General features: G+C 47.2%; 9 protein-coding genes across 9 annotated transcripts; 4 read left to right on the top strand and 5 right to left on the bottom strand.

Moving 5' to 3' along the window:
- Positions 1-1,402: 1,402 nt before the first annotated feature.
- On the top strand, positions 1,403-3,532 carry TrAtP1_009831 (uncharacterized protein; the record flags this gene model as incomplete). The annotated part of the gene is made up of 1 exon (XM_014091122.2): positions 1,403-3,532. The coding sequence occupies one exon, from the start codon at positions 1,403-1,405 to the stop codon at positions 3,530-3,532; it is 2,130 nt and encodes a 709-aa protein (XP_013946597.1).
- Positions 3,533-3,795: 263 nt separating this feature from the next.
- Positions 3,796-4,689, bottom strand: TrAtP1_009830 (uncharacterized protein; the record flags this gene model as incomplete). Its single annotated transcript, XM_066114458.1, has 3 exons — positions 4,445-4,689; positions 4,350-4,389; positions 3,796-4,290 (listed from the first exon to the last, which is right to left on the bottom strand). The coding sequence occupies exons 1-3, from the start codon at positions 4,681-4,683 to the stop codon at positions 3,796-3,798; spliced, it is 774 nt and encodes a 257-aa protein (XP_065970554.1). The 5' UTR covers positions 4,684-4,689.
- A 742-nt stretch (positions 4,690-5,431) lies between these two features.
- Positions 5,432-7,142, top strand: TrAtP1_009829 (uncharacterized protein; the record flags this gene model as incomplete). Its single annotated transcript, XM_066114457.1, has 4 exons — positions 5,432-6,187; positions 6,240-6,514; positions 6,576-6,907; positions 6,969-7,142. The coding sequence occupies 4 exons, from the start codon at positions 5,432-5,434 to the stop codon at positions 7,061-7,063; spliced, it is 1,458 nt and encodes a 485-aa protein (XP_065970553.1). The 3' UTR covers positions 7,064-7,142.
- Positions 7,143-7,627: 485 nt separating this feature from the next.
- TrAtP1_009828 (uncharacterized protein) lies at positions 7,628-9,201 on the top strand. The gene is made up of 3 exons (XM_014091125.2): positions 7,628-7,783; positions 7,836-7,961; positions 8,023-9,201. Exons 1-3 carry the CDS (start codon positions 7,712-7,714, stop codon positions 9,076-9,078), a joined length of 1,254 nt encoding a protein of 417 aa, XP_013946600.1. The 5' UTR covers positions 7,628-7,711; the 3' UTR covers positions 9,079-9,201.
- Positions 9,202-11,527: 2,326 nt separating this feature from the next.
- On the top strand, positions 11,528-12,596 carry TrAtP1_009827 (uncharacterized protein; the record flags this gene model as incomplete). Its single annotated transcript, XM_014091126.1, has 3 exons — positions 11,528-11,738; positions 11,802-12,050; positions 12,136-12,596. The coding sequence occupies 3 exons, from the start codon at positions 11,528-11,530 to the stop codon at positions 12,594-12,596; spliced, it is 921 nt and encodes a 306-aa protein (XP_013946601.1).
- Positions 12,400-14,252, bottom strand: TrAtP1_009826 (uncharacterized protein). The gene has a single exon (XM_066114456.1). The coding sequence runs from the start codon at positions 13,675-13,677 to the stop codon at positions 12,751-12,753; it is 927 nt and encodes a 308-aa protein (XP_065970552.1). The 5' UTR covers positions 13,678-14,252; the 3' UTR covers positions 12,400-12,750.
- A 605-nt stretch (positions 14,253-14,857) lies between these two features.
- Positions 14,858-16,422, bottom strand: TrAtP1_009825 (uncharacterized protein). Its single transcript, XM_066114455.1, has 3 exons — positions 15,905-16,422; positions 15,611-15,853; positions 14,858-15,554 (listed from the first exon to the last, which is right to left on the bottom strand). Exons 1-3 carry the CDS (start codon positions 16,089-16,091, stop codon positions 15,046-15,048), a joined length of 939 nt encoding a protein of 312 aa, XP_065970551.1. The 5' UTR covers positions 16,092-16,422; the 3' UTR covers positions 14,858-15,045.
- Positions 16,423-17,113: 691 nt separating this feature from the next.
- Positions 17,114-19,205, bottom strand: TrAtP1_009824 (uncharacterized protein; the record flags this gene model as incomplete). Its single annotated transcript, XM_014091129.2, has 2 exons — positions 17,114-18,845; positions 18,898-19,205. 2 exons carry the CDS (start codon positions 19,203-19,205, stop codon positions 17,114-17,116), a joined length of 2,040 nt encoding a protein of 679 aa, XP_013946604.2.
- A 3,563-nt stretch (positions 19,206-22,768) lies between these two features.
- Positions 22,769-25,146, bottom strand: TrAtP1_009823 (uncharacterized protein). The gene has a single exon (XM_066114454.1). It carries the CDS (start codon positions 25,128-25,130, stop codon positions 23,487-23,489), a length of 1,644 nt encoding a protein of 547 aa, XP_065970550.1. The 5' UTR covers positions 25,131-25,146; the 3' UTR covers positions 22,769-23,486.
- Positions 25,147-25,765: the final 619 nt, after the last annotated feature.

Genomic DNA, 25,765 nt, shown 5'->3' with positions numbered 1-25,765 from the left:
AAGCTCTACTTCAGGCTGTTTCCCGCCGCTAAGCTTCCTGCTCAGCCCTGTCAGCACCTAAAACTCCCCGCACTCCACTCTGTGACGGCCCCTCTGTTGATCCCGATACCCGCCCCCTGATCTGAACTCTCGCTTTGCATCATTTATTCCAACGCCAAGGATCAACCGCAAGGATCTCAAACACGAATCCTTTGCTGCACAAGATGGCCCGCTTGGCCCAAAGGAATGGTGGCGGATTCGCGCGGGTTGCAATTGTAACCTCCACGGACGCTCATAATCCACTTTGATGTCGCCACGACAGTATTTCGACTTGGCGGTATTGCTTGTATACGAGACCTCAGCAGCTCAGCTCGGAACATGCATATGAAGAATGTGGATGCCCTTGCTCTTCCCGGCTGAAGCCGTCATCTCACCAATTTCGATGACACATCTCTCAATCCTTCAGCACCCGTGGAAAGCAATTGGGAGCAGTCTCACCTACACCGTCTCTAGGAAGGGATGCATATGTAATATGCAGTAGTCAGCTGGGACGGGAACTGGAGCGTCCAAATTATGCCTCGGCGGTACGAGAATAGGGCAATGTCTCACGCAAACCCGCTACCAGTAATATAACGGAATTGAAGTTTTCCATTGCTAGGTTGGCTCAAGTAAGCCTATCATTACCGCTGATTCTTTCAAGCATGATATACCGACGTTGGAAGCATCGAGCATTGTATTCGACAAGCCAAGTTTGAATGACTATCAAGGATCGTGTCAAACATCAGCAGATGGCATCAACTTTGTGGCAATGTTACCTCGCTTTCGTGTACCTGACATGCCTGGGAGAGAACCAAAAAATGGTCGGGTACATACATCTGGGGAATTAGGCAGCTTCACTCAGCCAAGTGTACCAGTTCCCGTCTTTCAAATACCCCTTGACGGCGGCTTATTAGTCACACAACTCAATGAATGGCCGGCATATGGCCACGACGCAATCCTGGAGGCGTCAGGTCTTGCATCACCATCATATTTGACCGAGACATGCACGTGCAATTAGGCAATGGCAACGAGGGAGTGGCGGAGGAATAAGCACGGGCTGGGTTACACATGATGAAGGGCAGTTTTTCCATCCTTCAGCAGCAAGGAGACGTACATGTACCTGTACTCTCGAGTCCCCGAGTCTTTGCACGTCCTTGACGCCGTCATCTCATTGGTGCGATTGAAAATACATAAGCTGCATGCAATATCACCATCTTATAGGCACACATACTCGTCACATTACCAAAATCTCGCGTAATATTCAACTGCTATTCAACTGCTATTCAACTAAAGTCGGCATATATCTTTACTCTTCTTTCACTCTGATTCTAAGCCAGAGATACGGCCGATCCTTCATATTGTCACCGATCAGGAATATTTCACCATGTCTTTCACAAAGATAATCGCCCTTTCCTCACTTTTCATTGCCTTCCTCTTGGTTCGGAAATGGCGTACATTGTTCGGCCGTCAGGCCAAAAGCGTCATTGCCTTGGATTCAAATCAGAAATCAAGGCTCGAGGCCAAACTTGCAGAGCGAGTCACGCTGTACAAAGAGCTGTACTACAAAGTACAGAACCTCGAAGACTTTCCTGAGATTCTACCGGCAGCAAAAGAGATGCTTCTAGAACTTTTAGAAGACGGGTTTGCCATGGCGAAATACAACCCGCCAACCCGCAGTATTCTGGACCTCAAGGAGTACGACCCAGCAGAACTGGATAAGTTTCTCGAGGCCGAACGTCAAGAGGTCTCGGATGGATTCGAGTCATATGTCAGGCGAAGATCAGCCGGGTCCCCTCGAGAGCTATTCAATACTCAAGAGGACGCAGTCCAATGGCTGAAGCGTCTTGCCCCCTTGAATCTCATCGATGGAGCTTGGTTATGCCGTGTCCACAAAATCACGACACCATTTGTGCTCAGAGACATCACCAAGAATGCCTGGCAGGTGTTTTCCGAGGAACTAGGCGATGGAGATGTTGAGAAAAACCACGTCTTGATTTATCGAGATTTGCTGAGAAAGCATGGCGTTGATCTTCCGGCTTGTGACTCAATCGAGTTCATCCGAGAACATCACGAACTCAATGATGAGCAAGTGTGGAGGAATTCAATTGGGCAACTACTCATTTCCCTCTTCCCCAACGAGTTTCTGCCAGAGATTCTGGGCCTAAACCTACACTTCGAAGCATTGGCACCTACTGGTTTGAGAGCAACCAAAGAGTTTCCAGAAGTTGGCATCTCGGCGTACTACTTTGCTCTGCACGTATCAATCGACAATGCTGATTCAGGACACTCGGGCATGGCACAGGCCAACATTGTCGCTTTCATGGATCTCATGCGCAAGACTGGCCTTATGGACTGCGACCAAGCATGGAAGCGCATCCAGGCTGGATATTTGCTCTCGCAAAGCCTCGACGACAGTGAGACGCCAGATGTGTTTGAAGAGAGACTGATCCAGATCCTCCACCGCAAGGCGAATCTCGCACGCAAAATCCACTGCACCAGTCGAGCCCGCATCGGTGGGAAAAGCCTATCAGAATGGTTCTCGTCGCCCTTTTCTGCTAATGAAAAAGGGGACGAGTGGAAATACGGCTTTCTGCATGCCTTGGCTGACTCGAGGCCATGGGTGTACAGAGGCAATAGCAGCAAGAGTCTGCTGATGAAAGAACTCTCCTGGACTGGTAGAATGTTTGGCGCATTCACCGATAGCGAGGTTGAACTCATGCGCACCTGGATCGATTCTCTCCAGGAAAAGGATGCTCGTCCAGGCGATGCTTACTGGAAGACGGTTGGAGGACACTCTCTTTTGGAAAACTCATTCCTGCCCCCACGGCAAGATGTGGCTGTTACGCATCCAGTATTTTCCCCTCAGGACGCATTCTCTTCCAGCGCCTCGCCCGACTTTGTTCCGTTGCCCGCTTTGCAGGTCTCTCAGATCAGACTTGATGCCATCCTTCCTCTATGGTTTGTGCATCCTTGCGTGTTGGAGAACATAGTAGCGTCGCCATATCAGACGGCCGAAACATTGACGTCCAAGATCCTCCAAATCATCCGTGCTGAGATGGGCTACAGCCCAGAAAACACGGGAATGGCGGGCATGGATGAGCAGTTGCGCCGTGGATACCGCCCCGATCTCATCGCCCTTGGACGCGAAATGGCTCGCAGAAACAGCTTTCCTGAGCCGACATGCCTAGGCGATATCATTGGGCCATTGAGTGAGGATTCACCTGCCGTCATCAAGTTTGCACACTCTTTGCTCAATTGGTCTATGCGGCCGCAGAAGAACGGAGCATTCCTGCTGGGTCTGGCTCGCGCTTTTCTCGACATGGAAGTGTGGGTGGCTGCAGACGAATCGCTGCTGGCTAAAGAGGGCAGAAACTATCTGTGGCAGGTCATTGAACGAAAGAGGGTAGGATTCGAGGCTTGTTTGGAGGAGCTCGGTTCAGATCCCGCCAAGTCTTGTGAATTTGTTGGCGGTTACGAGTATGGACGGGCAGAGATTGAGAAAATATTGGCGTAAACGGTTATCAATACAGTAAAACTTTAGAGTATGTAGAGTTTATAAAAGCTGTGACCGATGTTGTCTAGAGTTTCTGCTTTTACCTCGTCAAATAGTAAGAGAGCAAGTGTGCAAATTTCCAGTACATGTAATATTAAAAAAAGAATACTTCTTCCTCGCATCTACGGCTTTTCATGGATTGAGATTGCTTCAGCACAAAAATGTTTTCTCGGAAAAATCTCATGTATCTAGTACTCAATACCATCCAACTACATTGGATGCCATCAGCACACCTGCTGTATGCTTGCATCCAAATCATACATGATGAGATCTATCTGATTCGGCGTCTGCTTGACCCGATGCAGAGGCGCATGCAGTCGCCCATCAGAAAAACTCTGGAATCTATCGCCGACATTTACAATCGGCAAATGCTCCAACACGTCAACAACTTTCCACGTTTGTGCCTGTCTGTCCAACACCTCCAAGAACGGCTCATCGTAAAACGTAAGTGTCAAGAGATCCTCATCCAAATGCTCACCCATGACTGGAGTTCCAGCTTTTGCGGCCGATATACCCAGACACAAGTTGCTTAAGCCGGTGCTGCTTGGATTGTCCACGACTTTGGTCGCAATAGGAGGGTCCAAGTTCTGGCATAAGAGCATGGAGATGTCGCGGAGAATGGCATCGATTCTGGAGGACACATTGCTGACTTTGGGCTCAACCGCTTGCAGGTCTTTGGGAAGGGCAAGACAGCCCTGGACCTGCTCCTCGCGCGATAACTGTAGAATGAGAGTGTTAAGCCTTTGTACATAAAACTTCTATCCAATCACAAACATACCTTGAGTCTCTGCACGAAAATCTCATCAAAGCTATCGTATCTGTACGCACTAGTCAATTTCATGGCCTTGTGGCTATCACAAGAAGAAGACTTACCCTCGTCCGTCGAGAGGGCTCGCGTACGGCATCTTCATCTCGGGCTTCTGCCCAAAGAAGGTGCGCTGAGCATCAATAATGGGCTGCAGATCTGCCAGCAAGGATTTGCTCTCTTGTCCTCTCAGGTCCAAAAAGAAGAGCCCTGCATTGGAACAAATGCTGACCAGCCTCTTGATCTCATTGTCGTCTCGTTCCAGCAAGCGCTGATAGTCGATAACTTCTAGAGCCATGTATGCCATTTTTCCTTTGATCACACCAAAAAAAAAAAAAAAAAAAAAAAAAAATGAAGACTGCTACAAGATTTTGGACTGAGAGATGGCTCAGGAATAGAAATGAGCTTATGGAGACTGGGGATGGCGCAAGCCCTTATGCATGCACGGAGGAAGCCATCATCAAACTTGGCATGTTCATGTACTGCTACTTACAGGTACATGCATGTAAGACGATGGTCTGGGGGTTCGGGAATGTAGGCGGGGGCCGTTGATCTTTGCTTAGCATTTTCTATTTACACGGCAGAGATCTTTTGATCCTCCGAATCCTTCGTTGTCTCAGCACACCATTGCCACATGTACCTTTATTATCACAATCCTTCGGCGCTACGAGCCTGAAGCCTTGAATAATAGCTTTTATTAACAGGAAATTAGAACTTGGTTTTATTTAGTAGGGTCTCATTGCTTTTACATAATACAATCATTAAGTGAAACTAAAATACATGTATTTATAGATTTATGGTGTCTTACTTATGCCGTCGCGTGCTTCTACTAGTAAAAGCAGGGGCTTATTACGCCGAATATCCTTGAGGATTCTTGAATTCAATTTTATTAAGGCAAAAGTGCACATGACATCTTTTCGTCAAAGTCCATTCCAGTGCCAAGCAACCTCTCTTTTTAACGCTCATCTCTAGAGAACGAGGTCTGTCAAGGCTCGACAATAATATTAGTCTTCAAAATAGTCAAATTGGAAGAGTAACTGTTTTCGCAATCGGATATGGGTGCAGACGAGCTACCGGCAAACAACCTTCAGACTTTGGGCAGCGATCCGAACAAGACTGGTCAAAATGAAGGCATCACCTTTACCGGTCGTGTCCATAATATCTCTCAAGATGAAGACAGCGGCTCAATTGCACTTCTCCTAAGAAAGAATGGCCAATTCTTCAAATGCAAGCTGGAGATTACAGATTGCGCGGACCCTGCCATCTTTGCCACGGCTCAACGCCTGACTCCTGAATCGCTTGTTCGCATCTCGTGCGTGATAATTGCGTCCAATAATGCTAGCTCAGAAACCTTTGCCATTACGCAGATATCTTCACTGGACATATTGTCCGAAGCAAAGGTCAATCTCGCAGGTGACCTGAAGCTGCATGGAGCTCCTGGAGAGATTCTGCCTTCGCTGGATGAGCGGACTCGTCTTTTAGACACAAGGCTCGACCACAGACTGTTGGACGCTCGAGTTGCATCCACGGCCTCAATCTTCAAAATCTTCTCGGCGGTGCACAATTTATCCGTCAAGTATTTAGTAGGCCAGGACTTTCATTACATTCCGACGCCGGCATTCGTGGGCTACGAGTTTCCCGCTGAGGAGGAGGACCACTTCTATCTCGATTATCTCGGCAGGCAAGCGATGCTGGCACCAACTGGCGAGGTGCATCTGGGCATGGCGCTTGCTGCAGATCTTGAACGTGTCTATGACATCCATACAGTGTTCCGTCGAGAGCCAAAGAGTGACGGAAGACATCTGACAGAGGTCTGTTGCCTTTGCCTATGATTTCTCAGGAAATGCTTACATATAATACTAGTTTACAATGCTTGAACTCGTTTTTGCACTCAAAAACAATTGGACCGAGATTCTTGAGCTTGCCGACAGCCTCTTGGTGTTCCTTTTGCAGTCCTTACAGCAAGATGATAGGTATACCAAACTCACAACAGCTGCACAAAGACTGTATCCTGCCGCCGGAAGCTTCAAGCTGGGCTTGGATAAGAACGGCAAGCTACCACGCGTACGATTTGATGAGGCTAAAGCTATTCTCCGTGATCATCTCGGCAAGGTGGCTCACGTTGAAGAAGATCTTACGTATGTATCTATTACGAGACACTTTGCTAAAGTTGAACATTATCACTAAACAATAATTCAGGAGAGAGGAAGAGGCATCGCTAGGAGAGCTTCTTGCCAGCGATCAGTCGCCTCTGGACTCACCTACTGATATATTCATAATAACTCACTTTCCAAAACACCTTCGTCCGTGCAATGTCTCTTCATTGGGCCGCGATGACGCAACAACGAATTCATTCGACATCATTCTGCGCGGACAGGAGATTGTCACGGGATGTCAACTGCTTCACTCGTATAAAGAAGTGAGATCAGCCTTTACAAATCGCGCGCACCGCATTGATCCAGATTGTCCCGGATGGCGGCCATATACCGAAGCGCACGAGATTGGGATGCCGCCATGGGGCGGCTTTGGGCGTAAGTTGTCACTTACCACATGATTTCATTGTATAATTTGCAGTACTGACATATCTTACAGTTGGGCTGAATCGGCTGGTTCAGGGATATCTGGGTTTGGCGGATGTTCGCGAGACTGTTCTTTTCCCGCGTGATGCATGCAGATTGGCGCCGTGAAGTTGTCATTTAATAGAGCCATAAGTAATGATTGAGGTTGTTTAAATAAATCGAAAGCAGAATTAGTTTTATATTTCTTAAAAAAAAAAAGATAAACTTTTGTAGTACTAATTCACTACTAGTATTACATAGCCAAGTACCCTGCCACAGTGAATCTCGTAGCTAATATTGTGTAGCGTCCATCATGCCCACGAGAATCCCTTATAAACAGTACAATGGTTGCCGACAATTGCCATGAATAGCCCAATTCTGTGCCGTGTTGGGGTAACGGCACGACGGATCATCGCAGCCTGTGCAATCCTACAGACTATTCCTTTTGCCATGTGCAGCGTAATCCGGCTAGAATAGGGCCCGCATTCCATCCATTCGCCAGTCACCTTTTGTGATGCCGCCTGCTCTTGGTTCCACGCATATGCAGGCGGCAACCAACTGGCGAATGAACATTGAAAACGGTGTGCAACCAACAGACAATAAACAATGATACGTCATGAGAATAATGAGACCCACCTCGTTTTCAATTCGTTTGTGCAAGACGACCCCGACCAACCGTGCACTCTGATTCCCCTCACTCGTGCCGCTTCAGAGTCATTCATTCTTGCGAGCACCACCATCTATCATATCACGAACTCTACGACCACTTGAACGAAGATGGCGAAACAAAAGGTCTGCCTCGCTTACTCTGGTGGCCTCGACACGAGCTGCATCTTGAAGTATTTGTTGGTGAGTCATTGCCACGGCTCATGCGTAGTGCATCGACTGAGACGTTGTCTAGGAAGAAGGATATGAAGTCATCACCTTTACGGCCAACATTGGCCAGGAAGAGGATTTCGACGCCGTCAGAGAAAAGGCGCTGAAGATTGGCGCCAGCAAGGTCTACATTGAGGATCTTCGCAGAGAGGTATGCACCCCGTCACTAGAAGCCTTTCGACGATAAAGTCATTACTGACGCCCTCGTGTAGTTCATCGAAGAGCAGTGCTTTCCCGCAATCCAATGCAACGCCATCTACGAGAACGTCTACCTCCTCGGTACTTCGCTTGCTCGTCCCGTCACGGCACGCGCACAGATTGCCATTGCGCAAAAGGAGGGCTGTTTCGCCGTGTCTCACGGATGTACCGGCAAGGGCAACGATCAGATTCGATTTGAACTCGCCTTCTACGCTCTCCAGCCCTCCATCACCGTCATTGCGCCGTGGCGTGACCCCGTGTTCTACGACAAGTTCAAGGGCCGCAACGACCTGCTCGACTACGCCAAGGCAATGGATATTCCCGTCAGGAGCACCAAGAGCAAGCCGTGGAGCATGGATGAGAACCTCGCCCACTATAGCTATGAGGCTGGTATCCTGGAAGACCCAAATACCAGTCCTCCAGATAACATGTGGCAACTGACTGTCGATCCGAGGGAGGCCCCTGATCAGCCTGAAGACTTCACCGTCACCTTTGAGAAAGGCCTCCCAGTCAAGCTCGAGTATGAGGGCGGAAAGGTCGCCACGGATTCCGTTGACCTATTCCTGACTGCCAACACCATTGCGCGTAGAAACGGTGTCGGCCGTCTTGACATTGTCGAGAATCGCTTCATCGGATTGAAGTCTCGTGGCTGCTACGAGACACCCGGCCTGACCATGTTGCGGGCCGCCCACGTTGACTTGGAAGGCCTGGTGTTGGACCGTGAAGTCCGCGCTCTTCGTGATCAATTCGTCACATTCAACTACGCAAAGCTGCTGTACAACGGCCTCTACTTCTCGCCCGAGCGCGCATTTCTGTCCAAGAGCATCATTGCTTCGCAGGAAGATGTGAATGGCTCAGTGAGATGCCGGGCTTACAAGGGCTCCTTTAGCGTTCTTGGACGCTGGTCAGATACCGCCAAGCTGTACGATGCAAGCGAAAGCTCCATGGACGAGATTGGTGATTTCTCGCCAAAGGACACGACTGGGTTCGTCAGTGTCAATGCGATCCGCCTCAAGAAGTACGGAAAGGCTATGGAAGACAAGGGAGAGAGCTTGGCCAAGCGATCCTAGCGGATATTGCCACATAGATAGCATCTTCATTGGAGTTTATCCTGAAATGGGAATGAAGACGACATACTATTCCTACACAGTAGTAGAATGAGCCGCCTAAAATAAAATGAACTTGACAAGAAATCCCATAAACCATATTGATGGCAAATGGTATTCCACATCTAATCGACGGTGAAGGTTTTGGCTTTTCCACATAAGAATACCTCATAATTGCCCACATATGACCCTTTTCTATATTCTTGATGAATAGTGAAGATTACTCTCTTATGGCCGAATCAAAAAATTTCCAAAAGTTCTAGTAGAGACAGTTCATCTAGGTCCAGCCAAGCGATGCGAGGAAAAACAGAGACCGCATATTGAATACTCACACACATAGCATAATATGAGCACTGCTTACGTGAGCCATTCGGTATATTTGTGTGCACATGCTTACCCTATTTCGCGTACAAAATTCTCAGATATCCCATCTTCTTCGCACCGCTGGCCAGCCAAAGAAAAGAGTTTGACGAGACCCTGGATATTTCATTAAGCATGATTATATGCTTGCTTTCGTGCTTAGTCTGCTTACATGTACTTGGATCATAGGCAGGAAGCTATGGAAAAGAGTAAAAGGCAAGCATCCAACAAACGGGCTAATTGAGACAATCGCAAAGGATAAAAAGAGAAAAACACTACCGTCCGCTCGAGACCCTACTTGACTCGTTCCGGGGTCAAGTCCCTGTCGGCCAATCTCTCCATCAGCAGTTTATGCTAGCTGTCTCCACGACATGGGTCGCGGGACATGGGTTTTCGGATGGCGTGTCGTATTTCGTTCTGTAAACGAGCCATTCATAAACGGTTGGACGACAGCTTTTGGTATGCCTTACCTGCCACTGAACTAATATCAGTAACCCTGTTTCAATTTGACTCTCAAATCTGCACTGTTCACTGGCGTTGCTAAAGAATTCCCGGACTAGACCACTCAGCTCTGGACTTTATTTCCACTTTAATAGACCTTTTTTTTCGCATAGGACTAATTTTAGCAACGCTTGATATCTCATTTGGGGACATGATTCAACAATGTAGATAGAACAAAAGAGCTTGAAGGAAAAAAGCAGCCCCTCTGTCAAGCGATAGAATAAACCGAGGAGGGGCCATTCTTCCCTGTTACCGTCCACATCCTGCTTTACACTGCCTCTGGGAAGATCCAGCCCTCCTGATGTGCTACCCAAACAACTGTGAGCAGAGCCGTTGCTTCTGCATTTTTGCTGTTGCATGCTTGCGAATCCTACGGTTCAAAGGCCCAGCAATGCCATCGGTCTGATAGGGCCTTTGCCGAATGGTGAAACACTGGGAACCGCTCTGAGATTACCTGCTATATGGCATTTTGACACGAGTACGAAATACGATAATCCACTGTCGTAGCGTGGGACAGTGAGAGCAACCTCTTCTCCTTGCCAACGATTTCTAGGCTCCTCAGCTGCGCCTCTGAACAATCCTTGAAACATTTCCGAAAATGCCTGCCTTTCATACGATTTCATCTTGCAAGGCCTTTTTTCTTGATCTGACCCCGGGAGATGGATGAAGTCTGCCTTGCAAAGAAGGTGCTGGACAACTCGCTATGCCCAACTGCTCCGGGAAAGCATTACATATACACGTTTCAAAAGAGTCCTAGAGGCAAATATGTGTAGGAAGACTATAATTGGGGTATATGCTTGTGGTATATGATGCTGCTTGCATCATGAAGATCAATGATCCGCCTGCAGATACTTGTGTTCGACCGACTGACTAGCTTTGACCAGAAATCTGTGGACAACTTTAACCAAACCCCTCAAGTAATCAGACAAGGGAACTATTACTATTACAGTAAGGAATACTCTCCTCTCCAGTTCAGACGTGAGTGCGTCTATGAGCTCGCTACCTGACTAGACTTGGCGCTCGGCGAGCTCAATGGCTTACAAAGTCGGCCTATATACAAGAGATAATAAGGAGTGGATCTCGGGGCCTTACTGTCTCTCTCTTGGGCTAAACACATATCCACCCCAGTCTTCCACGTATCGTGTTGCGCCATCCTGGTTGACATTAGAGCATACGTACGCCTATCTGAGAGAGAACTCAGCCACGAGTCCCACCGTTTAGCTCGGCTGTTCCGCAGAAAAATATTGCCAGCATTTTGACTTACTGTCATTGACTCTTCTCGTTGAAAGCCCATATAAAGAGACAGTGATGCCATTCTTTTTACCAGTCTGCCATAATCTCTTCTTCTCAAGACTCTCTTTCCTTGCTTATCAAGTTCGTCACCATCTTTAATCATCATTCTTTATCAGTTCTTAAGAATAGCATGCGTTATAGGCACTGCTATATTCATATATGATCAAACTAATTAAACTTTGAGCGGTGGTTTAACATAGAATCCCTGCACTTTTATTGCGAATCATCCATCTTCTTCATCCCCTATTCATTTACTCCTATGGATACCAACACTCAACTCCAAGCAGGCGCTTTGATCGTCAGAGAGACAAGCTCCAGTCTGCAAGAGTTCAAGCTCTATCACTACAATCCTACTATCGGCGGGGCTGTCGTTTTTGTCGTGCTTTTCTTGGGTTCAACCGGCTTCCATACGTACCAATCATTTCGGACTCGGTGTTGGTTCGTCATTCCCTTTATAATTGGTGGTATTTGTAAGAGTCATCCACCTATCATTCCAAGTATAACGCCTGTTACTCAAGCTAATTCTCCGCCAGTTGAGTTTATTGGCTATGCTGCCCGTTGTGCATCCGGCAAAGAATCACCAAACTGGACTCTAGGGCCGTACATCATCCAGTCTCTACTCCTTCTCGTTGCACCTGCTCTCTTTGCCGCGACAATCTATATGGAGCTAGGGAGAATCATCTCTCTTGTGGATGGCGAGTCTCATTGCCTTATTCGAAAAACATGGTTGACCAAAATCTTTGTTTCCGGAGACCTTCTTTCCTTTCTTCTTCAAGGCGGCGGTATGTATAAAATCAAGCCTCATCATCGTTGGCTTTGTTCTCAGTCTTTCTATCAGACAATAGCTAACATGTCAATTCTGTCTAGGTGGCGGTTATCAGTCATCAGGTACTGCTTCTGCTCTAGAGACCGGAGCACACATCATCATTGCCGGGCTCTTTGTTCAGCTTGCCTTCTTCGGGTTCTTCATTTTGGTCGCTGTCAAATTCCACCTATCCATTAGACGCGTGCCTACGATCCGTCTACCCAACGAGCTCTCATGGGAGAAACACATGAACGCCCTCTATATCGCTAGTGTCCTCATTATGGTGAGATCTATTTTCAGGCTGGTAGAGTATCTCCAGGGCTTCAACGGGTATCTGCTTTACCACGAAGCATATTTGTACATTTTCGACGCGCTGCTCATGTTCTTGGTCATGGTTTTGTTGAATGTGGTGCATCCGAGTGAATTGGCAGCATCAATGAAGTACAAAACCGCGACGGATCATGAATTCAATTTAAGAGTGTTTCCCGAACGCCATCAAAGACTTGGGCCAGACATGAGTTAGCGCGCGTGAATTTGAACTCTGTGATGGTGGTGCTTTTGAATCACTATTCGTCTTGACAGTTTATATTTTTTAGATCCTCAAAGCTAGCCTCATTCATACCTGTATAGATGAATATTTAGATAAATATTGTTTATTGTTGACAGCCAATAAACAATTATGACAGCCCTACGACCTGTCTTGGCCATTCTGTCCACGGTTTCCAGTACTCTCCTAATAAGTCATCAACTACTTGTACGATGTTCCTTCCCCATCTCTCAAAAAACCAGTAGCCATTCAAGCTATGGAGTACCACACCAAAATAGGCAAAGAGCAGCATCGCATGTGGTTGCCGTTGGTGTAAGCGCAGAAAGTATTCTTCGGGCGTGATGTATATCCAGACAAGGGGCCCAGATAATCTCCTATTATAAGCCAAGGTCCCCGCGGTCTCAGGATTCATGGTTTCAAACTGCTTCATATATGCGAGCGATTTTCTGACGCAAAACAACGCCTTGTCATAGATTTCACGGTCGCCACAATCTGCCCATATACTGCCAAGTCTGCGGAAGCGCTCATCATCGGCCACACGCTCAGAGTCCGGATCCAGGTGATCCCAATTTCCAAGGCTCAATAGCGAGCCGAATGGCCCGAGCCGGACGCGCTGGTACACGGGACGCAGAATGGCCTCAACTCCACGGACCATTGGAAGCCACTCGGCGCCTAGGATTCGTGACTGTCGGGCTGCCGGGGTCATGTCCAACTCTACATCGTCGTAAAGCTGGCCGTACATGGCGAAGACGTAAATGATGTTCAACGAGGAGCACGCAAACAGCGCATCGCTATTGCCATCATTCATGCTCGCAATGCCGCGCTGGAAGCCCTGCAGTGCCTGGTTGTGATACCGTATGGCCTCCATTGTCAGCTGCCGTCTTCGTTTTGGGTCGAGATATGCCTGATGCAACGCTGCCAGGCTGAGAATGGCGTGCATGACGAAGACATGCTCAAACGCAATCTGAGGAAACACGGTCTGCCAGTAGCGGCTCACGTCGGGGAAGTCGGCCACGCTCTGGCTCGTCGACCATGTCCAGTGGTGCAGGAGAGCCATGTCCTTGGTGGTGTAAGTTGGAATTGGGTCATTACTCCCCTCAGCCCTTCCGAGGGGCGAAGCACATGAACAGCTTGTTGCCGGCAACCGAGACTGCGGCAGTTGAGTTGCAGAGGGAGCGACAGTTGGACTTGCTGCTGCTGTTGCCACACTCACGGGCGACGAGCTCGCTTTGGCCGGGGGAATCAGGAGGGCATCCTTGGATGGATACAGACACGGGATGCTTCGTCGGAAACAATGTCGACAACTCGGCTTCTCTTCCCCGCACTGTAGAGGCAGGCATTAGATTGATTTGAGTACTACAAGTACAGCACCTTTCAGGCTCGGTTGCGGAATGTTCAATAGGTACCTTTACACGTCTCCTCCTGCACTCAGCACAGCCTGTTCTCGATTTCGTATGAGCCCGGCGCTTGCTTGCGGGCGGAGATGAGCCTGCCATTTGCGTAGCTCAAGAGCAAAGAAGACGTGTGCATAGAATCGCACAGTGAAGACAGCAAGAAGACGGAATCCGAAAGAGCGAGCGAGAGAAGACGAGGAACGAGCAGATGCGAGCGTGGCGGTACACTTTTCCATTTAGTGGATGGGCGAGGGTGGGTCATGGAGTATATCAATACGAAAGATGTACGAAGTATACGAGGCACCACCGCGCTACGACAATCTAGCCGAAGAACTGACGGATCCATTTCCGGAACGAAATACGATGGGCGAATCTACATGGATTCATCCTTGCATCTGAGTCCCACCACTTTACCCCTGTTGCCCATTACTCTCAAGTCAGGCATTTTGAATTTGAGGTGGGCAGGAAAGAAGAACACAATGGCAATATATTTAGTAAGCAAATTTTCATGCATTATTGTGTACCTGTGCCTCCCGAAGCCTTACCCCCTTACCTTACATTCAAGGTCCTTATCTACCGCTTGCACAGCCCCTTTTTAACCGCCTTGTTGTTATTGTACTTCCCGAGTCAGCTTCCCGGTTACACATGCAACGGCCTCAAGACACCACATGGCCAGATGCGAGGCTAGAGCTTGCCTGCTCTATTGAATGAGCAGCCATAGAAGCAGAGATGGCATCAACTTGGATCTACCGAGTTGTGTTCAAATACTTGGGTCGCTTGTCTGCATTCCGGATCTAGGTTAGACACCTGTGCAAGAAATGACAAAAAGCCAGCAAACAAAATCTAGAGTTTTTCGCTTCTATTTGGACGCGGGGAGCCAACGTATGTATCCAAGTAAGATTCTATTCCATCTTCAACTTGTTCACAGTCATAGATGCCACTGTAACTTATATACCCTACTTGAAATCTACTACAAAAGCAAAACAATAAATATCAGGCACAAAGGAGACAACCTTCCAGTACCCACCCATCTATACTCGATGACTTTGGTGGTGAGACGACCTCTTCTGTTGTAAGGTGTCGTTCGCGCCAACGTCCAAATTATAGAATGATTCCTCGGAGGAGAGTGAAGATCTAAGCTGACTTGGATGGACGCAAAGGAATAAAACCATGACGAGAAACATTAGGGCAGCATCGAAAATGTAAATAAAGTACTCGTGACGAAGTAAGAAGCCGTTATTACCCATCAAGTACTCGACGACGCGGAAAATGGACCGGATCATGATGAGCACAGAGCCAGCATACAACGTATACATGTGCTTCTTCCATTTGGCAAGTCTCGGACTCAATGCCCCTTGATGTGGGATAGAAGCAGCGGTAGCGCTGATTCCAGTGGTATATCGCGTGAATCGTATCTGAAAGGTTATAGCAACGACGATGAAAAGTCCAAAAAAGACAATTTGTGCAAAAAGTCCAGCAATAATGATCCTCTCGCCGAGATTCAGGAGTTCTAATGTGCCAACTGCTTGAATGCCGCCACCTGAGCCTCTCGTCAGTACGCCGCCCTGTATGAGACCAGTCGTTCTGCAAACCTACCGGCCATTTGTAGAAGAAACGAGACGACATCTCCAGCGACAAATAGCTTTGTCAGCCATCTCCTCGGTACCAGAGAGAATTCTCCTCCGTCAACAAAGACCATAATTTGGCCGAGTATTATATAGATCGACGCAGCAAATAAAGCCGGCGCCACAAGAAGTAAGATGCTTTGAACAATATATGGGCCCAGAGCCCAAATGTCTCCAGCCGATATGGCCCGTCCGATGTAGCCGACGAGTTCAACTACTTCGTGTTAGCTTGCCAAGTAGCTGGTGTGTCTTTTAGAGCCCTCACAAAGACCACCGATTATGAAAGGCGTGAATGACCGTGTTCGACGTGTGACGATGATGGCAATGTGGGCAATGGTTACGATGGAATAAAGAGCGATGAATGTGGCGGCAGCAGGAACGCTGGGATAGTATCGGTAGGGCACCCAGGCGTTTGGATCGTCAAGCGAAGGTTTGTAGTTTTCGAAAGCCATGGTAGATGTTACGCAAGAATAAGCAAGTCGGATAAACAAAATATTAAGGGTATAGCAAGCTTGTTCAACATACTAGACAGCCAGCAAGTATTTAAAGGAATTTGAAGCACAGCGAGTCCTTGCTCGCACTTACAGTTCCCATTTGTTTGACCAAACAAGACCCGCTATAAAGACAATCTCGGGGCTCCAAGGCTTTTCAGCGCATTGAGCGTTCCACTCTCGATATCCCAATATGAACCAAGCCGGCTAAACGAGAACCGAGTCCATCGTAACGAGATACGACGCATCAGCTGGGCGCCACATCACTAGGTCCACTTAATCCCGAACAGCATCGAGGCTTAGCTCACCTCCCGGTTCCTTCGCCCCCAATTGGATTCAACGGTGTCTTCTATACCATCTCCATTTACACAAATAATGCCTCTGATGAAACAGTCGCTTATATTCAACTTGATCGACCCTTGTAGCGATACTGTTTGGAAAGGCGCTATCCGGTCCGACATCCAAAACTATTCTCTACTCATCAGTTTGGCCCTCGGTGGGGTCAACAGTTCCGGTAGATCCTACCTGTTTGCGTCCAGCCAGCCGGTAATAATTTTGAATTCAATTGTTTATACAAGTAGCTCTCACTCTTTACAAAGCTGGAGCACGAGCTTGCTTATCTCATGCTTGTTTTTCACCAAAGCAGAAATAAACGCTGCCCTTCCTTGTAGTCGCATATTCCGGCATCTCAACATATACTATCCGTCTTGCGCATCCAGAGAGAAAACAGCCAACTATTTCTCATGCTTGTCCATATGCGTATCCTTTGGAAAGAGCTGCCTTCAATTATCCTTCCTTCCACAGTCTTGTGTATATGTGATATACATGTACCCAATGAAATTATTTGACACCAAGTGCACCAAGGAGCAAGTTGATAGGCCTCAGCGGTTATTTTGTAAAAACAGTTGTGATCTTCTTCCCCAATAACTAAGTAGTAGATTTAGAGTAAGTAATCTAACATGTCGAGATTAAAAAATGCTTTCCTATTTCGCACCTGCCTGCTTCAATCGCGATACGACATCCAGATGGCCATTCTTGGCAGCAGCCTGCAAAGCAGTTTGGTCAGCCGATATGGCTGATATAGCATTTACTTCAGCTCCAGCGGCCAAAAGCCTTTCAACAACATCCAGATGACCCCCTTCAGCAGCGACCTGTAAAGCAGTTTGATCGTAATAATCAGCATTCGAATTGACTCTAGCTCCAGCGGCCAAGAGCCTTTCAACAACATCTAGATGGCCATTTGCAGCAGCGGCTTGTAATGCGGCTCGGCCCCTCCGATGAAGAGGTTGAGCATTGACATTGGCCCCAGAGGCCAAAAGCCTTTCAACAACATCCAGATGCCCCCCTTCAGCAGCGACCTGTAAAGCAGTTTCATCATAGAAATCAGCGTTCGAATTGACTCTAGCCCCAGCAGCCAAGAGCCTTTCAACAACATCCAGATGGCCGCCTTGGGCAGCAACCTCTAAAGCAGTTTGGCCATATAAATCAGCAGGGGTTTCAACTCTAGCCCCAGCAGCCAAAAGTCTTTCAACAACTTCTAGATGGCCATGTATAGTAGCGGATTGTAGCGCAGTTCGGCAAGTCCGTTCAGCAAATCTAACATTTACTCCAGCTCCAGCGGCCAAGAGCCTTTCAACGACGTCTAAATGGCCACCTTTGGCAGCGGCCAGATAAGACCGGTCTATTAGATAGCCTGGCTTTTCGCCTTCGAGAACGATATCAAGTAAAATAATATTGCCTTGACTCACTGCATCCTGCATAAGTCGCTTTCTCTCTTCAGTTGAAAGCCTGCCAATAAGGCAAATAAGCTGTATGAGAGCGTAGTGGTGGAATTTATGGCTCCACTCCAGTATTAATGAGATACTTGTACTGAAAGATCCTTCACCCCAAGGAAGCTCAACGAGGTTATTCCCTTCAAGTATCATTTTCCACCATAGGCTCCAAGTCTTGGATCTCCCTTTTTGAAATCTTGCCGTATGGCAGATCCAGTGCTTTGATGCATATCTTAAGAAGGAGTGGCCTATTTGTAGCCTGCCATTCGCCTCTGTCGTACCATCTCGCTGGAAATTAGCTAGAGATTCAATGGCATTGGCGGCTGTTGAGCCTCCCCGAGGCTTCAAACTAAATTTCTCAAAGGTGGAAGCGACCGACTTCCATTGTTGTCGTAAGGCAGTACTTGCTATAGCCACAGGTGGAATAGGTCGTAATGGCCTGGATCGTTGAGCTAGAGTCGTCTTGAAGTCATTAAAGTTGAGATATGTGGTGCATATCTCACCAATATAGTGATCGGCCTCCTCAATGTCTAAATAGAACTGGTTATGTCGAGCGGTAGAAGGCTTCTTGGAGAAGAACTGTTGAATGGTCCGATGTGCGAATTGGACAGTTTTAAACTCTTCATCGATATGGACGAGATTTTCGCACCACGAACCGATATGGTCAATACCGTTGGATTGTCGCTCTGCCTTTGAGTACTGCTGCCCAATCTCAATGAAGATGACCTCCTTCAGCTGATCGAGCGATAGAGGCTCTGCTGCTGCAGCAACCCACCGGAACACTCTCTGTGCGATGTTTTCGTTCCCCCGAGAAACTATCCGGCCGACAGCCCGATCAAACGTCTCCTCCAAGTCTTTGGGCAAGTTATGAATGGCCTTTCGGATGTCGTCGTCGCAATGCTGTAAACTGAGCTCATCGACTTGAAATGCAACCCAGAGAAACCTGAATAGAGAGATTAGCGTAAGACTGGCGTTTATTGGACCCCATAACTTACATGCCATCTGCCCCTTCCGTCAATGCCAGTTTAATGTCTTCGATAAGCCTCGAATCTCCGACTATGAGCTCTTCGCTTTGAAGCTTTTCCTGCACTATACCGTCGACGTATGTAGAGATATCAGAGTGAGCTGAGGAACAGTTCATAGCAAGGCGGTGGAGTGTAGGGAATCTCTTTTGTATCTCCAAGGAGATACTATCGCGACTGGCGAGGAAAATTTTCGTATTCAATGTGGCTGTCGCAAGTGAGGATAGGACGTGGAGAATATCACTGCGATCCTGCCTTTCACATTCGTCTACCCCATCCATTATGATGTAGAGGACTTTAAATGCAGTGACAATCTTTTGGAGTAATTCAAGAAGTTCCTCTAACCCAGATGATAAGCTGGCTTGTATCTTTTCCAGCAAAATCTCGACGTCTTCCGCAAATCCGCACTGGTTTAGTGCCTGTCGAATGATTGATCTAAGTATGACTTCGGCTTTCAGTGATTGCCGGTCATCGTACCGCACAAAGAAGAATGAGATAAAGACATCTGGACCACGCTTTTCGGTCAACAGCTTGTCAATTACACTTGCTCTACAGCTTCAAGTCAGAACATCTGTTTGCTAAGTGATGCATTTGGTTTACTGACGTGAGAATAGTCTTGCCCGAGCCAACTATAATTGGGGAGTTAAAATAAATCACTTGCCCTGTAACCGTAGTGTAAAGAGAACTTACTCTTTCCAGAACACCAAAGCAAAGGAGAATCGGCGGTATTTAACCATCTGAGATATTCGTGCGTTTGAAATAGCCACTCTAATGTACCACTATGCCGCTTCCGACGGCCTTGCTTTAGCGGAGTCAAATAATCATGGGTCGATAGAGCATCAAGTAGTCGTTGTCTTCGTTCCTGAATTTGCCGCTCGTCACTTTCCGCTTGCCATGTTTTCATTTCACTAAATTGGCTATTTTGTCGAATGAAAAGGCTTTTCAGCTTTGCCCCCTTTGAACTTTCTCTCTGCTCCGTATTTTGGAATTGTTGGTTTTGAAGATCGACCTGCGCTTGGGCGAGGAATAGCGCTTCTTCAATATCTTTGTTATGTCTTTTGATATCATTTATATCTCGCACAAGTTCCGGTTCGAATGATTGCCACACAGAATTGAGATAGAAATTTGACCCTTTGCCTCATTAGTGTGAGATTAAGCCAGGTGTGAGCAAATTGAACTTACATAGACGCGGGACGATTTCCATCGCGCGCTTGCAGCAACGAACAAGCGATGCATAAAAATTGCAAAGGGTTTTTTGAAGTTGACTTGAACTTGAATATAACGTGTGATATTCTGTCCAGCACGGACAGTATCTTCCAAGATCCATAAGGAGTCTAGAGAGTTCTTCATAGTACGAGGCGCATTCGACGGCGGTCTAATATTATAAGCATCATAGCAACACCAGTATATTCTTGTACATGGTCTCACAAGCATTGTTAGCTTAACGCTTCCCCATAATAGAGGGCCAATCCCTCGATGCATCAAAGCGAATGATTCAACGACGGCGGAAAAGTCCCGAACGGACTGTAAGACACGGTGGAGTCTACTAGCAATACTGCGCCCCTTCCTGCTCCTATTTAGTGAGTCAAGCTGAGCGGTGAAAATAAGGACGGCGTCGGCATCTGGAATTGCAGTAGTACGCTGCAATTCGCGACGTTGATTAGCAGTCAGTGCGCGTTGAAAATCAGAGATGGCGTCCTGCAGCGTTTGGGCACCATTCGACTGTACAAGAGCAGTGGCATATAGAGGATCTCTCTTAGTGAGACCGGTACATGTAGTTGTAGGACTTTCACTGGCATGACGATCCTGCCAAACGAGGGCTAATGACGCGTTAATATCGAAATCTAGCTCAGTAGACTTTCGACTTACCAGTGCCATGGACAGAGAGCTCAAGATGGTCTGTTGGAGTGTATCGCCCGAGCATAGCTTTTGCAGCAGCTGCCGCTGTGGCTGCTGCAAATGGCTGCCAAATATCGTTTTTGTGACTATCTGCATAGTCACAAATGCCCTTGACGACTATGCAGGGAGCCTCGTCCCAGAGCCCGGCTCCCTCCATCTCGAAAGCTATGACGTTGTATCGTTTGGCTATTTGGTCACGGTGGCCACCAGACTTCATCACCATATCTGCCGAGGCGACGCGGCCGATAAAGACGTCTGGGCCTGGTGCCTCTTCCCAATGTAGATTTCGCTTCCTTTCTAAGCGCTGCCTGGGCACCAGCTGGCTCTCGTCGCATCCCAGCTCTGCACAGGACGCTTCAGCGGCTTTGGAGCAAAACTTGTCGAATTCTCCGCAACAAAAGTCGCATGATGATTGCTTCTGGTGTTTATGAAGATGCGTCGCGGCGAAGAGCTTGTCCTCAGCGGGACCAGGATAGCGAAAACTGCATCGATAGTTCTTTATGCTAGCCGCGTTCTGTAAAGCTTGTAGATGGTTGGCCGCATTCCGTCGTAACTCGTCTTTTCCAGTATCAGATTGGAAGTAAGCAAGAAAGGTACGGATGTCTTTGTTCGGTGCGCTTGGGATTGTCTCGGCCGTCTCGTTGGGTATGAACTCGCCAGGATATCGTCTTCCAAAGTCATACTGGACTATAGCCTCACTGATAACCACATCACCTAGAAGCGCCTCGTACGTACCTGGGAACGGAACTCCGCCGCAAACCCCAACGAGCAAAGCAAGCTTCAGGTTTGGATAGCTTGTTCGCAGGTTAGCCGCCGAACCAGCGACTGCCGTCTTTCCCATGTTGGGAAGAAGCATGAGCACCACGTTATGAATGCCAATCCGCCCATTCCTATAAGTGTTCTTGTCCCCAGAGGTTCGCCCGTACTGCCTATCATTCTGGTCCCAGAACTCGTCGACAAGGAGGATGGCGGCATCGAATTCGAGTGGCAAAGCGCAAATGATTGCGATCTGAAAGTCTCGTCGATGAGCGGGTCGGTTATAAGTAGGTACGGGATCGGTTGTCGATGGAAAAGCCGAAGAAAGCGGCATTGCGATTTATGCCACGGCGCTGTACTTCTCGGCAATTGTCTGGTGTGATCAAAAACTGAGCGCTCGCTGTTAACTGGTCTGCGGTAGAAAGACGCGAGATCTTGGTTCAGTTATTACCAGGAGGACTGGGCGAGTGTTGCCTGAGTAGACCACCGGGTCCTTTACTTTACCGCTATAGAGTCGCTCTTCGGCCAGTTAGAGGACAAAGACGCGTGATTTGAAGAGACTGCTTGTCGATCATAGAGGGGAAGGAAAGTGATTCTGTGAAGTTGACATCAAATCTTGAGCAGCTATAGTTGCACTGAATTTCAGGTACCTAGTACATACATGCAGGGAGCCCGACTGCATGCACTGAGACACATTTAATATTAGCGACTGCAATATAGGCGCCCGTCCGCCTAAATCATTTCGATTTGTCGCACTATTGTCTGCGTATTCAATCATGTCCTTATTCTATTCTATTATTATTATCATTATCTCCGCGTGTAAAAAATTGTTACTTCTCAGTTATAGTACACTTAAGGCAAGATTGAAATAGCATGCACAGTATAAACAACTGTAATCACCTAATCTATCAGATTAAGGCACCAGGGAACTAAAAGTTACGGAGGGTCTATCCGGTATCTATTGTAGCTTAGACCTAATCTAAAAAATCGGGATATGTGGCTTGATGTGCCAGCTGACCCCTGGGCCTTGTATCCCCTTCCTTAGGCCTTGGTTTTCTTCTCCTGTTCTTGTATATCCTAGTAATAAGCGATTTCCTTAGTAAAGTACTAGAAATCTCGACATCGGGAAATAAACAGGGATTTTAGACCACCAGCCACATGTCCCCCTTCTTTAGATAAGGTTTAGGCTATAATGAATACCAGATAGCTCCCAAAAAATAGATTAGCCCCCGATAGTGCCTGACCAATTCTAGGTTACAGAACATTGATTACTTTCAAAAAGTGGCCACCCTAATGCAGCGCTTATGGTCAAAGTCTCAACACAGCTGAGCAGACATACAGATATCATAGGTGTTGAACAGATTATCGGACAAAAGTGAAGAGGCATCTCATTTCATCCAGCCTGCTCCATGGCTATTGCTTCCCTTCGACCCACTTGGGGGCAGCTTTCCTATCCTCTTTATTATTTTCAAGGTATTTCTTTATTTAGTCCTTGGCCGATTGGCTTGGGGTCCAATATGGGGGCGGCACTCCGTTACCGTATGTCTCCTATAAATTCCAACATGAAGTCGCTGACCCACTTCGAGTAAAATAGATGTTGCAACAGAATAATGCCTATTTGCTACGAAAGAGGATTGTTTGCATGACAAGACGTTTCACTATTTTAATATTCCGGCACAATCGCAGGCCTGAAAATATACCCATTCCCAATTATAAAAACATGAAAGATAAATAGACCAAGCAGATCAAGACAGAGTTGTATATGCTTGATTCAAGAGCAGTAAAAGCAACCAAACTCCACTCATATCAGGATACATATATACAACAGTACACATGCACCATTCGAAACTAAATCACAAAAGTTCATTCCCAAGACTATGCTTGCTTATTTCACGCAGTATTCCAGTTTATAATTTTTCAACTTCCTCGACTTTGACTTCCGTGCGCCTCTCTTTCTCTCCATTGGAACCAAAGACAACAGGTTTAGAAAAGTCATAAACTCTACTGTCCTGGCTAAGCTCCGATATCGAGATTTTCGTGCAAATAGTTCTCGTCATCTCAAGCTCCGTCACAAGTTTATAATTACCATCCCCATCAGGCGTCGTCTCTCTCGACCGTCTCTGATGCATTGCAAATGTTTCTTCTGTTTCCAACAAAGGACTCTCTCCCTTGACGCCAGTTCTTGCCGCGGGAGATTTGGCCCGCGTGTTGTATCTCTTGGGAATTGTCGTATCGAGAAATTCATCAACCAAGATTCTCGGGACTGCTTTTTCAGCAGCTCTTTCAGCAGCTCTTTCAGCATCTCTGGCAGCAGCTCTCTCGGCAGAGGCGCCTGATTCTCGAGCTGCAGCTGTCGATGCGGCATCAGGCGATGCGCGAAAAGCATCGTTGGATCCGTAGGTTTCATCCATAAGTTTCTTCATCTTGAGCACAGAAAAGTGATACATCTTCTTGCGTATACCGTCTGCCTCTGGAGTTAGTTTATATACCCCATCTTGGAGTTCGTATGTGGGCATCTTGAACCATCGCTCTGCTAGCTCAACAACACTGACTACCTCCTCTCTAGTTGCCAGGAACCACTCTTGATGGGTGTTTGTGCACCGAATACATTCGACAATCAAGAGCCTCTTGCGCCGAAGAATTTTAAGAGCAAGTTTCTCAGCCCGCTCATAGCCAAGGAACGGGAACTCAGTCGCATAAATATCCTCTGTCTCAGTTTTGTAGCAATTTTGGTTGTGCCTCACATCTTTAGGGAATTTTGATTGTCCAATCTTGAATAAACCAGGTATCTTGGTATGCCCAAGGACATAGAGAATACCGGCCTGTCGTTTCTCACTAAAACCTTTTTGTATCGTTTGAGATATTTTTCCATGATTGTAATCTTTCCCTTGTTTCGGGAAATGAACATCACCGACCAGTCTCTCAAACTTTTCTCTGTCGATTTCGTCAATGCCATTGTCCCCTGTCTGTGTGCTAGCGTGGCGCGTAGATGTAGCGATTTTTAAAACCCTCATTCTGTCTTCAATATGAGAATCCAATGTAGACTTGTCACAATCTGGACTGCCTCTCTCAAGGCTAGAAAATGACATGCTATTGGTATCGGAGTCATATTCGAAAGAACCATTGTGTGATGTCACACTCCTTGGTGGAGTTACTGGCCGTATATTCGAGATGGCTTCTTTCCGCTTCCTTTTCCATGTATCAAAAGCCTCAAGAGCCTCGCAAAGATGATATCTTTTGCAGTGTGTCAGAGTAATGAATGTTCGCATTTGGTCATGCAGGCCTTTGGTGTCGACACATTTTGTCATACTCCGAAATTGAGACAAAAGACTATCAATTTGATCCTGCTCTTGCCTCACGCGAACTGTGCAGCGACCCATGTTGTCTTTTTTGAATGCTCGACATCTTTCGAAGTCTGATTCATCAGGATGTTGGAAATAATCGACATTTTCGAGTATTGTAGCAAGTTCTCGAAGCACTGGTGGATCAATTACGACTGCCATATTGAACCAATGTAAGTTATTGCATTTGATCATAATCCGTTCCTGCATGGAGGATTGGGAGGGGTTACCGCCTGTTTATATATGATAGGACAGGCTGGGAGCTGTGCCCGGTAAACAAGGAGTTGAATGCGTACTGGCTGCTGATATGCATGTTGGTTGCTAGTTCTCTTTAGTTCCGCACCGTGTTCGTGTGACCCTGCAACGAAGGATTCATATACGGCTAATAATAGGTTGAATTACTTCGGAATGTAGTAAATCCGAATAACTAATCGAAAAGAGGCAGCTCATATCAAGAAATAGAAACGGGATAAACCATTCTCAGTATCTTGGCAATACGGGATCTCCGTGTGAATTGCGACGGCCTGCCCGTTATTGGCTGCAGTATCGCCTGCTTGCTGTAACTACTCCATCACGCGCCAGTTATATTATATTTCTTTTAATTAATTCTGAACATCTTACTTCTAGGAGCGTCTGTTTTTCGCCATGTTTTTTGTTTCCCAACTTTCCAGAAGCCTTTCTCAGGCGATATCTCTCAGACACTGATGTCGATGAAGCGGCCACCACAATGTTCATGAACGTATGCATGCCATTTCCACATATGGCGCATCCAATATCCCACTCTGACACCAGAACTGACACGGAATTTATTTCTTCCTTTCCCTTATGATATAGTACCTGGTGCA

This window comes from Trichoderma atroviride, chromosome 5 (assembly GCF_020647795.1).
Source record: "Trichoderma atroviride chromosome 5, complete sequence".
Classification (NCBI taxonomy): Eukaryota; Fungi; Ascomycota; class Sordariomycetes; order Hypocreales; family Hypocreaceae; genus Trichoderma; species Trichoderma atroviride.
Note: the sequence above shows the minus strand (reverse complement) of the source record. Positions and strands in the feature narration are given on the sequence as shown.